The 14,565-nt window shown below is 48.2% G+C and overlaps 1 protein-coding gene across 5 annotated transcripts in view; it reads left to right on the top strand.

Moving 5' to 3' along the window:
- ABLIM3 (actin binding LIM protein family member 3) overlaps nucleotides 1-14,565 on the top strand; it is a 148,310-nt gene that overhangs the window by 26,540 nt on the left and 107,205 nt on the right. For 3 of the 5 annotated variants that reach the window (XM_070569222.1, XM_070569219.1, XM_070569218.1), the window contains exons 1-2: nucleotides 12,303-12,476; nucleotides 12,861-12,960. In XM_070569222.1, coding sequence (XP_070425323.1) covers nucleotides 12,948-12,960 — 13 coding nt within the window. In that variant the 5' untranslated portion in view covers nucleotides 12,303-12,476; nucleotides 12,861-12,947. Of the gene's footprint in view, nucleotides 1-12,302; nucleotides 12,477-12,523; nucleotides 12,961-14,565 lie in introns of those variants that run through there. The other 2 variants (XM_008528301.2, XM_070569220.1) reach the window with 2 other exon arrangements.

Below are 14,565 nucleotides of genomic sequence, written 5' to 3'. Positions count from 1 at the left end.
CCCGATTTGACATGTTCTTACTTCTCAATAATAAAGTGGCTCATCAGAGTTGGAGTCAGAGCCCTCGGTTCAAATCCTGGCTCTGTCAGTTTCAAGCTATATTCTCTTAGGAATACTTACTCCTATGTAAAAAAACCCTATTAGTAGTATTATTCAATGGGCATAATAAAAAGGCTTTCCTCACAGAATAGCTGTACAGATTTAAGGTGTCTGAGTTTTTTCTTGTGCAAAGTTTGCACACATGTGTGTGCATGAATGTGTCCGACTCCTTGTTCTGCAGTTTTAGGCACTGCCCATGCACCTGGAACGTGCGGGTCTGGCGGAAGGGGTGCCCAAGCCAGCAGAATGTGCCTGGCAGTCAGGAAAGAGAGAAAACCTCAGTTCCAACGAGAAAGCCAACATGGAAATGCATCCAAGCAACACCAGACCCGCGTGTCCTCAGAGATTCTTAGACAGCTTCCTTTGGTGTTGCCTCAGACCAATAGCGCCCTGGCAGTATTTCTCTCCTCTTGCTCCTCAGCTGGTTAGCATCTTCACTCGACTTGAGTGTTGAAAGCTATTTACTTAGGAACAAAAACTAAAGTTATATAGTCAATTATTTTCATCGTTATGATATTTGGCTTCATAGTCTAATGAATCTATTTTAGCGATAAGGAAGACAGAGTTGTCTCTATCTCGTTCTCTATCTCGTAAATTCCAGTGGGCCACTTTGAGCAAACTAAGCACTTCCTCCTTCAGTCCCTTCCCCTCTTCCCTCCGCGGCATAGCGTGGAGTCCCCACACTAGGCCAGTCTTGCTCCCTTGAAGACTCTGGCCAGGTCTGTCTGGAAGAGGCATGCCCAGGTCTGCATCCGGCAGTCCCCGTGTGCCCTGTCCAATACACAGCCCCGAGGCACTGGCCCCTTCCACATTTCACTCACTCTCCTCCTGTTGTAGCCCACATTAACATCAGCAGGTGACCCAGGAGATGGTCCTCACATCACACTTTGAGAAACGTGCCACGGACCAGCCCCGCACTTCCGACTCACTTGGACAGATTTATCAAAATGCAGATTCCTAGACCTCGCCCTACCCAAGAATCAAAATCTCCAGAGAGAGCGTCCTTGGAAACTCTTTACATACTTCCTAGGTGATTCTGACTAGCTGAAATTTCAGCAAATACTGCCGCAGGGGTCCCTTTCACGGGGACAAGGGACAGGGTACAGACGTCAGGGCTCTGCGGTCAGCGGCTGTCCTTTCTCAATCTTCTGATCCTCTCCAAAATTAATGTAAAGCCTTAGCCAGCAGAGGGCAGCACAGGCAGGGCATTTGAGCTACAGAGAAAATCTGCGGTGACCTTTCTGATTCTTCACAGGTAAAATGATCACAAATAACAACCTATAATTGGACAGGGGGGTCGCTGTTTATGAAGCTCCTCCAAAATCACTGCCTCCTTCCATCCTCGCACCGTGCCTGTGACGCAGGAGGGCTTTGTGTCAGTGAGGAACATGTCTGAGAGCAGCCAGGTGACTTCTCTAAGGCCTTATTGCTAATAATTGGCAGAGAAGGGTTTTCCCACACATCTGTGGTGAGGGGGGGACAGGGGAGGAATTACACACAGTAGGTTCATCATTTAAAACTTATAAGAGAACATGAACCAGAAACACACACACGTACACGCCACAGCACAACCTTCACTCCCAAACCTCACCTCCACTCAGCAATTCTGCCTGATAATAAAGTCTAGTTGTTTCTGATCTACACAGAACCACTTCCTGTGGCAGTTAAGTCAACGAGTGGAACAAATTTATCATCCGCGCGCTTACACGCCCAGTCAGCGACAGTGAGCATGAGAGAGAACCATGTAAATACGTGGGCTAGCTCTTCTCAATTCTTAAAGTGTATTGTAATTCCATAGACAACTCCTTCTCAAACGTTAAAGTGCCACTTGGCAATCTAATTAAAATCCAGATTCTGACTCTGCAGGACTGAGGCAGGGCTGAGTTTTGCATTTTCTAGCCAGCTCCCACGTGATAGGATGGCTGCTGGTCCTGCGACCACATTTTAAGTAGTAAGGCCACAGCCTATGTCAGCCGCTGCTGCTCCTTTCCATGGAAGGCGGCCTTCAGTTCGCATGAGATGGGAGCAGTGGAGCTGCCAATCCCTAGCTCCTTGTCTTTCACTGTGTGAGCATCTCTCCCCATTGAGAGTAACTCTAGTAAACACTAGACACATATTGTTCCCACTTGGCCCCTAAACCAAGCCCATTGATTAATCTCGAACTCACCTGAAGAAACTATGATTGTTCCGTAGCTCCAGGCTTCTAAGTCATTCTGAGGATTACTTTAACTAAATGAGATTTTGAGGTGCTAACCCCCGATGTGATGGAGTCCCATGTATACAGCACGATCATTGGCTTGGAGCAAAGGAGAGTTTTTTGTGAGTGTTTTGTTTTGTTTTAGTTTTTGTCACTCAATTCCAGTGGTTCTCAACCAGGAGCAATTTTGCTTCCATGGGGACATTTGACAAAATCTGGAGACATTTTTAGGTGTCACAACTGGCTACTACCTTCTAGTGGGCGGAGGCCAGAGATGCTGCTAAACATCCTATAACACACAGGACAGCCCTCCCCCACAAAGAATTATCCAGCCCAAAATGTCAATGGTGCCACTCTAGAGAAATCCTGCTCTATTCGATCCGCTTATATTGATCCATATCTTTGGCAACTTATTGAATGATATTTGAGTATTTCCACAGATCAGAGGAAAGGAAAATATTATAGGCATCATTCAAATTGGACACCTTGCTTGGCATTGAGCAGGAAATTTTGGTGGCTGCAGGGTCCACTGGTTGGGTTTGAACGCCAGTTCTGCCATTGACAAGCTGGATGGAATTGGACAGGTTACTCAAAATCTCTCAATTTTAATTTGCTCAATCTTCAAATGACTATAAGGCCCACGAGGGACTGTCTGTTCTTGGGGCAGCAAAGTATATACATTCTCCCAGCACAAAGTAAGTGTTTATGTGTTTATCAAATGAATGGTACCTGACTCGCTTACAACATTTTTTAACGATTGCAATCATTTTTTTAATCTGACGTGGGCTGCCACTTTTCAAGTCTTGATTAGAGACTTGAAGGTCAGGAATTACTATTATTAGCTGCACCCCATCCTGGCAGAGCCAGACTTGTGCCCCAGGATAGGATCTTGTGCTACACATGTACCGGTATTGGCTCTAGGAGAGACTGTAGGCTCCAGCATCAGACGGCCTGGGTTCAAATCTTGGCATCACCCCTACATGAGCTTAGACGTTTGGTTTACCCTCTGTGTGCCTCAGTTTCTTCATTTGAAAAATGGGGGTAACAACAATTCCTCCCTCACAGTGTGCTTGGAAGAATTAAATTTAAGTGAGACGATGTATGCACGGCCCTTCACGCAGTGCCTGACGCACAGCAAGCTCTCAGTGAAAGGAGGCTTTATTATGCTTTTGGCCTCCAGCCTCCAAATCAAGGGCACCTGCTCAGTTACCTCTCCAAAGAGAAGCAGAGCCACAGTCCTGAAATCAGAACCTGGCCCCCGAAACTGAGCTGACCCGGCTCCCGGATGGAAAGTCAAGGGCTCACCCTTCAAACTCTCTGCTCCATGTGCCTGAACGAAGGGGTGTGGAACAAATTTCCCATACTCTTCTGCATGCCCACTTAGTCATATTCAGAATACAGCCCCAACGACTAGATACACAACATTTTCATTCTGCTAAAAGGCCAAAGGATGCTAATAAAGACGTCAAAGCTGAAAATTGTTTGGAGAGCAAAGAAACAAATGAGGAGAGAAAACTGCAAGCTTTGATTCAATAATGAATTTTGCATAAAGGCCTCAGTATTACAGTGCACCAGAGACCATACTGCCACCCAATCTGCATTCCATTTTTTATGAGAGAGAGGAAAATGGAAAAAAAACAACTGACATTAGGAGCATATTCAAGAAAGTATATTCAAGCGTATGTCTTGATTTGAGCACGTGGATCCAAATCATTTATATTTTATAGCCTAGTGAAAGCTTGGAGCTGAAAAGAAGCTTCTAGTCCAGTTCCTTCATCCTTGAGATGAGCAAATTGAAGCATCTGGGCATTAAGCAACAGGCCCCACTCTTTCGGCATCATAGAGGCTGAATTGGGAAGAGGATCCATGGGCTTGTCCCTTGGTCCATCCTGCCTGACTTGGATCTGACTCCTGACTGGAAGGGCTGGAAGGAAAGCTGGAGTCCTTCTCCTCCAGGTGCACTCTCCTCACTGAGCTTGTGAAGTTCACATAGTCATTCAAGTAATCTTTCCTGAGCACTCAGCATGTGCCAGATGCCGTTCCTGGTACTTGGGCTGAGGAGAAGACAGGACAGGTGCCCGTTCCCAATGTACCTACCTTCTAGTGGCAACACGCTCGATAAAAGTGCACTGATAAATTGTGCAACATAACTTCAGGCAGGGTTCTGTGCTCTAAGGGAAATGAAACAGTGCATCGTGGCAGAGAGGGACCAACCGGGGAAGGATGACTGGGAAGGGCCTCGAGGAGGCAACATTCGCTAGAAATGAGATCTGAACCATGGGAAGGTGCCATCATGTGGAAGTCAGAGGGAAGAGGGCTGAGGGCAGAAGGAACAGCAATCACGAACGCCCGAGGCAAGCATGGGAGGCAGAGTGAACGGAATGGAAGCCAGTGTGGCTGGAACAGAGTGAGCAAGGGGGAGGTGCTAGGAGAGGAGGTCAGGGTCATGGACAGGTAGCATGCTGGGGCAGTGGGCACTTGCCCAAGGTCCCCCTGGAAGGTAGAAGCAGGACTGAGATTCGAACAGGAGCCTCCAGGCCCACCGTTTCCGTGGTTCTGTGTCAACTGTGCTGTGCTGACCTTTCCATCACGTTGAGTCACCAGGTCAGTTACAGGAGGACCTTGCTGCCCTGGACTCTGGGCACACTGTGCTCACACTCAGGACCGGGCATGGGACAGGCCTCCAAAGGTCAAGGGAGCCCCTTGTAGCAGACTGACTGGACAGTCTGGAGATGGAAAGTGGACCCCTGCCTTCCCTTTAGTCACCGTGACGCATGCAAGGTTGGTTAGTCATGAAGCAGTCCTGCCAGCCCAGAGGAAGGGCTCAAGAGAGTCTAAGGCCAATTTTTTCTCATTATTATTAATTTTTAATCACACAAGGACTCATGAATACATTGTCCTTATTTTTTAAAAAAGAAAGAAACGAAATAAAACACCGTCCCTTAGGTTAATGTCCCTTAGACTCCTCTTCTCCAATCCTGTCCGTCTTTTCAGTGCCCCAGCTCTTTCAACAGCTAAGTGGAAAGCCTTCCGGACCTTTTGTTATGCTCTGAAATGAATGTGTGTGTACTCCTAGGAAAGTAAGAGTGATTTTCATGGGTTTGTTTTAATACCTTGTGGCATATTGTATGTAGTGGCTCTGCAACTTGTCCTCGCCCCCACCAGACGACAGGTCTTGAGTAACTCTCCAGGTTATCGCGTACACACCCACTCACTGTGCTAATTGCCATGTAATATTCCTTGGTATGATATGTCACAGTTTATCTCCCTATGAATTGTGATTTAAACTGTTTCCAATTCTCTTTGTATTACAAATAAAATAATGCCGCCATGAAGTTTACTGTCTGTCCCCCTTGTGCATCTTCCTCCATGGCAGAGGAGGACTTTACTCCTAGACGCGATTCCCAAATGGAAGCGGAATCAGTGGTGGAAATTTCTAAGCACTAATGGTTGTCTATACTGCAGAGACCTTTCCTTACCACGACAGCCCTCACCATTAACTCGCTGCATGACATCAGCCGTTCCCAGCGCCTTTGGGACTCCGTAGAAGGAAGAACTTACTTTTGCCGAACTCTAAGAATTCTCACAGTGACGGCAACCTAAAATTCTAGGATTGTGGGTAGTGGGCCTGTGGGGTTCTCTCACAAGCGGGGGTTTAATTCCCTTTCAGAGGTTACAAGGCATTTGCAGGAGGCCTGTGGGTTGCAATGTATCTCCCCAAGCAGTGGAAAGCACTTCAGTGTTGTTCCTGGGGAAATGACTAGTGCACACATGCCGCCAACTTCTGCTTGCCCTTTTCCATGGCCTTCCTGGACATCGGGGGATAGGATGTCACCTTCTGCAAATTCCGTGTAAATGCCTGAGCTTGAATCGCTAATTTATAACAAGATGAGGGAAAAATAATCACCACCTACTTTGCATCAACTTTAGTTTATGAAGCACACAGTTTCTCATTTCATTCCTGGAACAACCCTGAGATATCCACAGGACAGAGATAATTATAATGTATATTATAATAATGTTTAATGGACACTGTTTTTCATTACAGCTAAGCAGATTGAGACAAGAAGAATGAATAGGTTGCTCAAGGTCACACAGCTAGGAAGTAAGGGCAAACGCAGAACCCAGGTCTTCTGATTCTCCATCCTTTTCTCTCACACAGGCCAACATTGGACTACCCAGCTGTGTGGCCGTGAAGACCCATTTGTAATCCTTAATAACCAGGAGGGACATGCATCCTCAGCAGATTCTAAAGGATTTAGTGGAAGACCGTATTCAGAGAGAGAATTTAGGTCTTAAAGAGCCAAGTGAATATAGAGGGAAGAGAGCCAAATTCAGAGGAAGAGGGCATGGGAGTTGATTTAACTGAATTCTAAGAAGAGATGAATAAGTCCATGTTGCCTGAGAGGCTTTTATTCCACCCATTAATTAAAGACACTCTCTGGGATACTTTAGCTAGACTGGTCATGGAAGGCCTCTCTAGGGAGGCGGCGATTAAGCTAAGACCTGGAGGGTGAGGAGATTCAGCTTTGCAAAGAAACAGGAGAAGAACAAACAGGCATAGGGAACAGTGTGTCCAAAGTTCCCAAGATGGACAAGCTCACTGGAGGGCCAGGGGATCCCTCTGTGTGGGGAGAGGGAGCATGAGACAAGGTGGGTCCCCTAATGACTGTCCTGGGCAGTCAGTGCTGGAGGAGCTCAGAGGATGGCTTCCAGGAGAAGATAGGACCTGAGGGATTCTGGAGGAAGATGATTGGCTTTATTTGAGGGAAGCACAGCAGAGGAGGGCGCTACCAGCAGAACTGTAGGCAGAGGAGAAATTATTGGTGAATAATGAGTGCTACTCAGTCTCTTCATCTGTAAAATGGAAGAGCAGGACGGAAGGCTCGCCGAGGTCCCTCTTAGATTGGGTATGCCAATACTGAGCCTGGAGAAGGTTGGCCAAGGGAATGGCAAGGTTGAGTCCAGCTGTCAGATCTTCCAGATTCCCATCTGGAGCTGGCTCCACCCCAGCTCCTCTCTTCTGCTGGCAGGGTGACCATCAGGAAGGAGGCTGAGGCTGTGGTGGGATGTGAGTGTGAGGCCCTAGCAGAACCCCACAGGGGGACCATCTGCCCGGAGCTCCCCCACATCCAGGGCGGCAGCCGCCATACTCTGATCTCAAAACCATTCCTTTGTTCCCCCCAGAAGCTTCCCAAAGACTTCAGAACCACTTTGATTTTTTTTAAACATTTCTCCAAAAAACAATGTGAGGAACAAGAGGAAAAATGTGGCCCCATCACAAAGCTGTTACAGCCAGAAAAACAGGCCCATGTCCTGCCAATACCATCTAGGTTTCAGGGCTTTCCAGGGAGAAGAGGGGCACAGATGTGGAGTTAGGGAGCACCATGCACAGCACTGTGTCCTGGTGGGACATCCACTCTGCTCAGGGCCAGGGTCTCAGCACAAACGAGGGGTGCCCCTGGGGATCAAAGTGCCCTGCACCAGCCTAGACCGTGGTCAGACGTTCTGCCAAACTCCAACCACAGGACACTTAAATGTCGAGAGCCAAGAACATTAGAGTGAAAGGAACCTCAAGACTCATCTGGTCAAATCCTCCATTTATAACGTGGAAACTCAGGCCCAGAGAGGGTCACCTTGCAGGTCAGCCAGGTTGTTCCAAGTTGAATAACAGCCAAAGCATCCTGAGCACTGACCAGATGCCTGATGCCGTGCTGAGCCAGGACATCTGTCCTTGCTGTTGACACTCCCAGAGGTAGGTGTTGCTATGATCCCTGCTTTACATGTGAGGAACCTAAGGCTTAGAGAGATTAAGTCGCCTGCCTGAGGGCACACAGAGTAGAGCCAGGACTCTAATCCAGAGTATTTTATCCCACTACCCCTGGGTTTCACATCCTTCTGCACCAGGACTGTGAGCAGGATCTCTGACCTCCCAGCCCAGCAGAGCCACTTCCATCCCAGGCCCATTAATCCTGGACATGGTCTTGACCATCTGCACCCTACTCAGCTCTCGTACAAAGAAGCCAATAGATCCATCACCGGCAGCCGGTGTTGCCTCTGCTAGGACCTGTGAATCTCTCTTTTGTCACTTAACTCTGTGCCCTCTCCTTCCCCACCCCGACCCTACATCAACTCAGAATGGCTGCACCTTCTTATTCAGCCTCAGTTCAAATGTCACCTGTTGTGGGAGACATCCCTCTTTTAATGCTATTCTGCCTTCTCATCACCAGTTTTACAGACGGTAATCATAAGTCTGTGTGTTTATTTATGTATCTTCTCTTCTATGTTTCTGCCAGGCACAGTGCTGGACATGGAATAAACACTCAATTAGAAGCTGTTGAATAAATGAGTGAATGAAGAATGAACTAAAAAACCTTAATTCTTCTTCAAATAAGTGTCTGCCAAAATTTCTCACATCTTGTACTTGTTCAAGCAATTTTGTTAAACCTACATGATCCAAAAGTTTATCTTGATTCAAGGTAATTAGGATTGTGTCCTTCCAGGTCATTTTCTGTGTATTGTAGGTGTATGTACATAGTACCTATATGGGATCCCATTTGCAGAAAAATAATTTAACTATTTTATATGATATGTGTATTCTTTATGTTCTATATATTATGTATTATATGTATTATGTTCATAAATACTTATGCCCATAAATATACATTATCCTAAAGAAGAACATACTTACTTTTCTGCAATTTTCTTTTCTTATTTAATCACGTACCATGAAATCTTTCCTTGGAAACACATGTACACCTGTCCCATATTATTTTTAAAAACTAAAAATAAAAGTACTCACTCTTGGTGGGATACTGAAATAGAGTGGGGATGGCAAGTAGAAACTATCGGACCACAAGCACCTCTTCCCACCATTCCCACGCCTCACGGGCAAGAAGGATTTTGTATTCAAGATGAGGATAAATGAGAGTGTATTCACGAACGGACAGGAGCAGCACCCAAGTGAGGTGAGGAGGGGGCAGGCTGATGTGGAGGACAGAAGTAGGATGGGGCCAGGGGACAGAAAGAGATGACCCCAGTTACAGACAGGAAGTCAGGAAACATGGGGGCTCTTTGAGGAGAAGAGAAGCATAATGGGGGCAGTCGGGCATAGCAGCCTGGGTGAAGCTGGATCCCAAAGGTTTCCTCTTTCCTGTTGAAGGAGGTGGGGAATTCGCCTCCCAATGGTTTTGCCACCTGGTTTTCCAACACCCAGGAGCATTTGCCTGTTTCCGAGTGAGACTTGTTTATCTCCATTCTAGAGTCTTAAAGTTCAAAACAAACTTCCAAACAAAGGGACCCTCTGCTCCGTGGTTCTCAGCTCCATTCTCTTGCAAGGACAGAGCCAGGATTCTGCTCTCCTGATGACTTTCACAGGTGATTCCTTCGAGAATCCCACCCCCAGCTTCCTCCTGCGTCTTTCCCGTCTGCCTCCGATTGTTGTGGACATCCTCACGGGGGTAGCTTTTTTAGCTTCTTTTAACCCTTTCTTCCTATCCTTATAACTATGCAGGGAGAAGAAGATTTTTCCCCAACAGAAGCTACTTAGGGCTTTTAGAGTAGTCCAAGTCTTCATGGTCTCTTCAAAGGGCTGAATTCATCAGCATCCAGCGGGAGGTACTATTAAAAAGAACCCTAGACAAGTAGAACAGGTCAATTAAGCTCCCTGTAGTTGGAAAACTCTGAGGCATATTTTCATGGCTCCCATTCTATGGAAAAGCCCAACAGGTCTGCATAAGTAGGAAACGCCAGGACTGTCTCTGAGGGTAGGTATAAGCGATGCTAATAATTAGCATACATCAAGTCTTCATTCACCATGCATTACAGTGAGTATTTTAATACACACACCAATCCATGAGGTAGGTATCCTACTACATCCATTTTACAGATGAAGAATTTGAGGCCCTTAGAGGCTGAGGACTTTGCCCAGGGTCACGCAGCTAGTAAGTGATGGAGCTGGTATTGAAAATCAGCCAGGCTGGAAACAGTTCTTGGGCTCTTAACCAAGCCACCACTGGGATTACCTAATTCATGCTTTGCTTAGTTAATTATTGTCTACCTTCTCCCCAAATAGGATCTATGCTCCAGGAGGTCATGGTCCTTGTCTGTCCTTTTCACCACTCTATCCGCGGCTGCCAGCATGGGGCCTAGCACAAAGTAGATACTCCAGAAACGATTGCTGAGTGAAAGAATTAAGGAATGAATACTGTGCTTTTATTTGACTATGCCCTGTAATCTGAAAATTCCTGAACATCGAGGCTTTGAGTGACAACTAAATATGTTCACTGAACAGTACTGTTAATTTTACATATTTAGTTTACCTAACTTTCTACCAGAAAAAAAAATATCTTTTTCCACACATGAGAAGCTAGCAAGTGACATGCAACTTGGAAATTGAATAAGGAATCCCACCCGAAAATGTAGGAGGTCTCTAAAGAGATCTTTTGGAATAATTTAAATATTTCTTAATCACTTACTATGTTTTCAAAGTTATTCCAGGCCTCTGGGCTTTGCGGTAGCAAAGAGTGGTCTGTGAATCACCCGGGATGCTGGTTTAAAATGCGGAGCAAGGACGCAGAAGACTGGGGATCTGCATTTTTGAAGATATTCCAGGTGATTGTTATACCAACAAAACTTTGAGAGCCACTCTGAGGAGGTCAGGGTTATTCCCCCCCACTGGAAACAAATCCCAATAAGCTTTCAAAATGTGTTTCATATTCATCGGCCCTCCAACTTATCCAAAGATTCTTTCATCGCCATCATATCTTGGGGTCATGAGCCATACCAATATTTTTTACCCTGTGTAAGGCAGACACAAAAGTCATGCTTTGGGGCTGGCCCCATGGCCGAGTGGTTAAGTTTGCCTGCTCCACTTCAGAGGCCCAGGGTTTTGCCGGTTCTGATCCTGGGCGTGGACATGGCACTGCTCATTAGGCCATGTCAAGGTGGCGTCCCACATGCCACAACTAGAAGGACCCACAACTAAGATATACAACTATGTACTAAGGGGATTTGGGGAGAAAAAGCAGAAAAGAAAAAAAGGAAGAAGATTGGCAACAGTTGTTAGCTCAGGTGCTGATCTTTAAAAAAAGTCATGCTTATGTGATCCTGCATTAGGTTCAGAAGGTGACAGGGTAAGCAGTCAGGGAAATGTAAAGAACCCCACCCCACTGAATTAATCATGACCCAAAACATCAGGATATAGGTTTCTATAATACACACCTGCAGGAACTAACTACAGCAACAACAAAAAATACTTTTGGCCAAGAGTTAGTTGGCCATCCAGAAACTAGACGGACCAGTGAGGTTGCCTGTGAGGCCACATACCTGCTGTTTGCCTCAGACGGGGAAGTGTTTCAAGGTGGGGGTTCCTAGATCTACTCTAACGGCTGCACAGTCTTACATCCAGAAAGACCTAGGGCATTCTATCCACAAATATTTATTGACATCTACTACGTATATAGAACAGCCAGGCACTGTTCTAGGCATTGGGGTCCGGTGGTGAACCCCGCTGACAAGACCCACGCTTTCATGGAGCGAACAGTCTAGTAGGGAAGAGAGATGATAAACAATTCTAACAAACAAATCGGTGATAAGGGGCATAAAGGGGGAAATACGGACATAAGTTAGGAGGCTGAGAGAATCCCCCAACGTCTCATCCACTTGTCCAGCCACCACCTCCTACACATGAGGAAGTTGAGGCAGAGACAGCAGCGACCTGTCAAGACTAGACCACACGGAGCTTGTTAGAAGCAGAGTTGCAAGGGAACACTGTCTTCTGCAAAGCCAATCCTTTCTTCACAGCCCCTCCCAATATGACTTTATTTCCCGTCCTTGTCTAGCCCTTAGACCCCAGTACTGAGGGAGGGGAAACAGGCGCTCAAGCACCCCCTCGGCCCCAGGACACAAGGATCCCCTCCAGCCCCTCATCACTCCCCAAGACCCAGGGAGAAGCCCAGGCGGGGCGGGGCCTGGACACGCGCCGGCACGCCCAGCAGGTGGCAGCAGCGAGCAGCCGCGCCCCCCGCGCTGCCGCCCCGCGAGCCCGCGTCATGGATGGCGAGCTCTCCTATTTCGCTTTGCTCGCCTCGGAATTCGAGACCCCAGACGAGGACCAGGATTCATGAACCGGTCGCAGGGGCCCGGGCAGGAGCCTCTGGCTCCCGACGCTGGCCGAGAGGTGGGTCCCGGGGCGGGTCGCTGCTGGCGGAGGCCGGGCGGGGACGCGCTGCCCCGCAGAGCCCGGCGCCCCGCGCGGCCCCCGCCCTGCCTCCCTGTGGTCCACACCCCCTTCGGGTGCCCGGGCCGCGGGGCTGCAATAGTCCGGGCTGCGCGCGAGCAGGCGCTGCCAGCCCCGCTTCTGCCCGGGATTCGGGTCCGAGGGCCAGGAGGAGCGGGGCGCCCGTGTCCTCTCTGCCTCCGCCTCCTTCCTGCTCTCACCTGCGCCTGTTAGTCCGGTCGCCTTCAAGGCCAGCGGCTACAGCCCAGACTGACAGGGGACAGCAGAGGGAGAGAGAGCACCTGAGGATACAGAACTGGCACTGGATGGCCTTTTCACCCCCAGGTGATGAGTGAGGTCGGAAGATCGGAAGATTTAAAAAGCCACCGGGGCCTCTGTTTTGAATGAAAGACCCAGCGCAAAGGCATCATCATGAACACGAGCAGTAAGTGGGTCCTTCTCTCCTTTGCTATGGGAACAGGGTGGGGGCGGGAGGTACAGGAGCCTGCGCTGGGGCTGCCTGGAAGGAGGAAGGAAGCCTGGCATCTGGGTGGACACATGGCCCCCAGACTCCTTCTTGGTCTTTTCTGTGCTCCCGAGCAGAGGGATATGGGTCCAGCTTTTCCTAATTTTGCTAGTTTTATCAGCAGCGCCACTTGCCTCTGCAGGGGAGGCTGCTTGTCTCCTTCTAGCAATGCCTTGGAAGGCCTAGGAAGCAGTTGTGTGGCCATTGTCTGACTGTGGGGGCTCCGAGGGGAGCTCCCCTGCACACAGCTGGAAAGCCACAGAAGGCCCTGCTTGTCCTGAAGCCGGGAGGAGCAGGGAGGCTGGCCCTTGGCTGCCGGGTGGGTGGGTGTGGGCAGGCAGTGGGATGGGAGCGAGCAGTTTGATAAACAAATCATCAGAAGCCACCTTTGGATCTGGAGATTGTGAAATATCCTGCTTCTGTGCTCCTGCAGCCGCGTTGGCCTGAGGCTGATTTCTCCACACACCTACAGGCTTTTTAGCCATCCCTGGAACTAGAGAGAAAAGGGCAAGTCCTTCTGTCAGGGTCTCTGACGTGCCAGAGGCAACACTGCTTTGCAGAGCCAAGACCAGATATTTTGCTGCTGGGCTGAGCCTCAGCTGCTGAGACATGCAATCAGAAATACAAGGCGGTCCAGTCCACTTCTCTTCAATATAGTCTGTTTGACCATGGGCACCTGCTGGGGCACGTGGTCTCGGTGCCACGTGGAGGGGAGGTCTGGGTTCAAGTCCCGCTTCATGCTTCCTGGTCATTAGTTTGTCTGGGTCATCCCAGCAGCAGATGAGGTTGTGGAACTGGAGGACCCCTACGAACATTCACTTCTCCAGGTCTATGACTTTGTCATCCGTCTCTGTCTGGATCCCAGATTGTTCATCTGTAAAATGAGAAGGGTTGAATTAGAGACCCTTCTAATCTAAGCATCTGCAAGTTTCTTCTGAAAAAACCAGAGGTGAGCAGCAAGGCCAGAAAAATCAGTACCTTCTGAGGTTGTGTCCAGCCCAAACCCACTGTGTCCTCACTGTGCCTCCATTTCAAGGCTGTTAGCATGGAGGGGAGGAAAACAAAGCGAAAGCCACTGAGACGGAAATGAAATATATTTATTTACTATGTATTTGTATGACTCATCTCTCTGCTGTCTTCCTTTGTGTATTACATAGCGAAGCGAAGCAAGCAAGTGTGGCTAGACGCCTCTCCCTCTTGCAGCCAAAGAATTTTGCCTTTTGATTTTGATAGTCTGCAACAGTCCTCTGGCTTCACACCAGGCTCAAGAAAAGAGCAAAATTCCGTAGACCCAGTCACCTGGCGGGCCACATGTTTACATCTGTGTGCTTTCAGACAAGTAAAGATGTGAAGTGCCTGTCACGCCTCACTGTCTCTGGGGAAAAAATGTCTTGATAGGAGTCCTTTCTCACTAAATGACAGAAGAGAAAGATGGCTCATCTATTTTTCAAGGAACTAAGAAATAAGGTAACAAGCAGTTGGCTCTGCCCTTTTCCCTCTCTGGGATCCCAAGGAACTCTTGTC

Source organism: Equus przewalskii, chromosome 13, assembly GCF_037783145.1.
Source record: "Equus przewalskii isolate Varuska chromosome 13, EquPr2, whole genome shotgun sequence".
Taxonomy (NCBI): Eukaryota; Metazoa; Chordata; class Mammalia; order Perissodactyla; family Equidae; genus Equus; species Equus przewalskii.
This window is presented reverse-complemented; position numbering and strand designations above follow the sequence as displayed.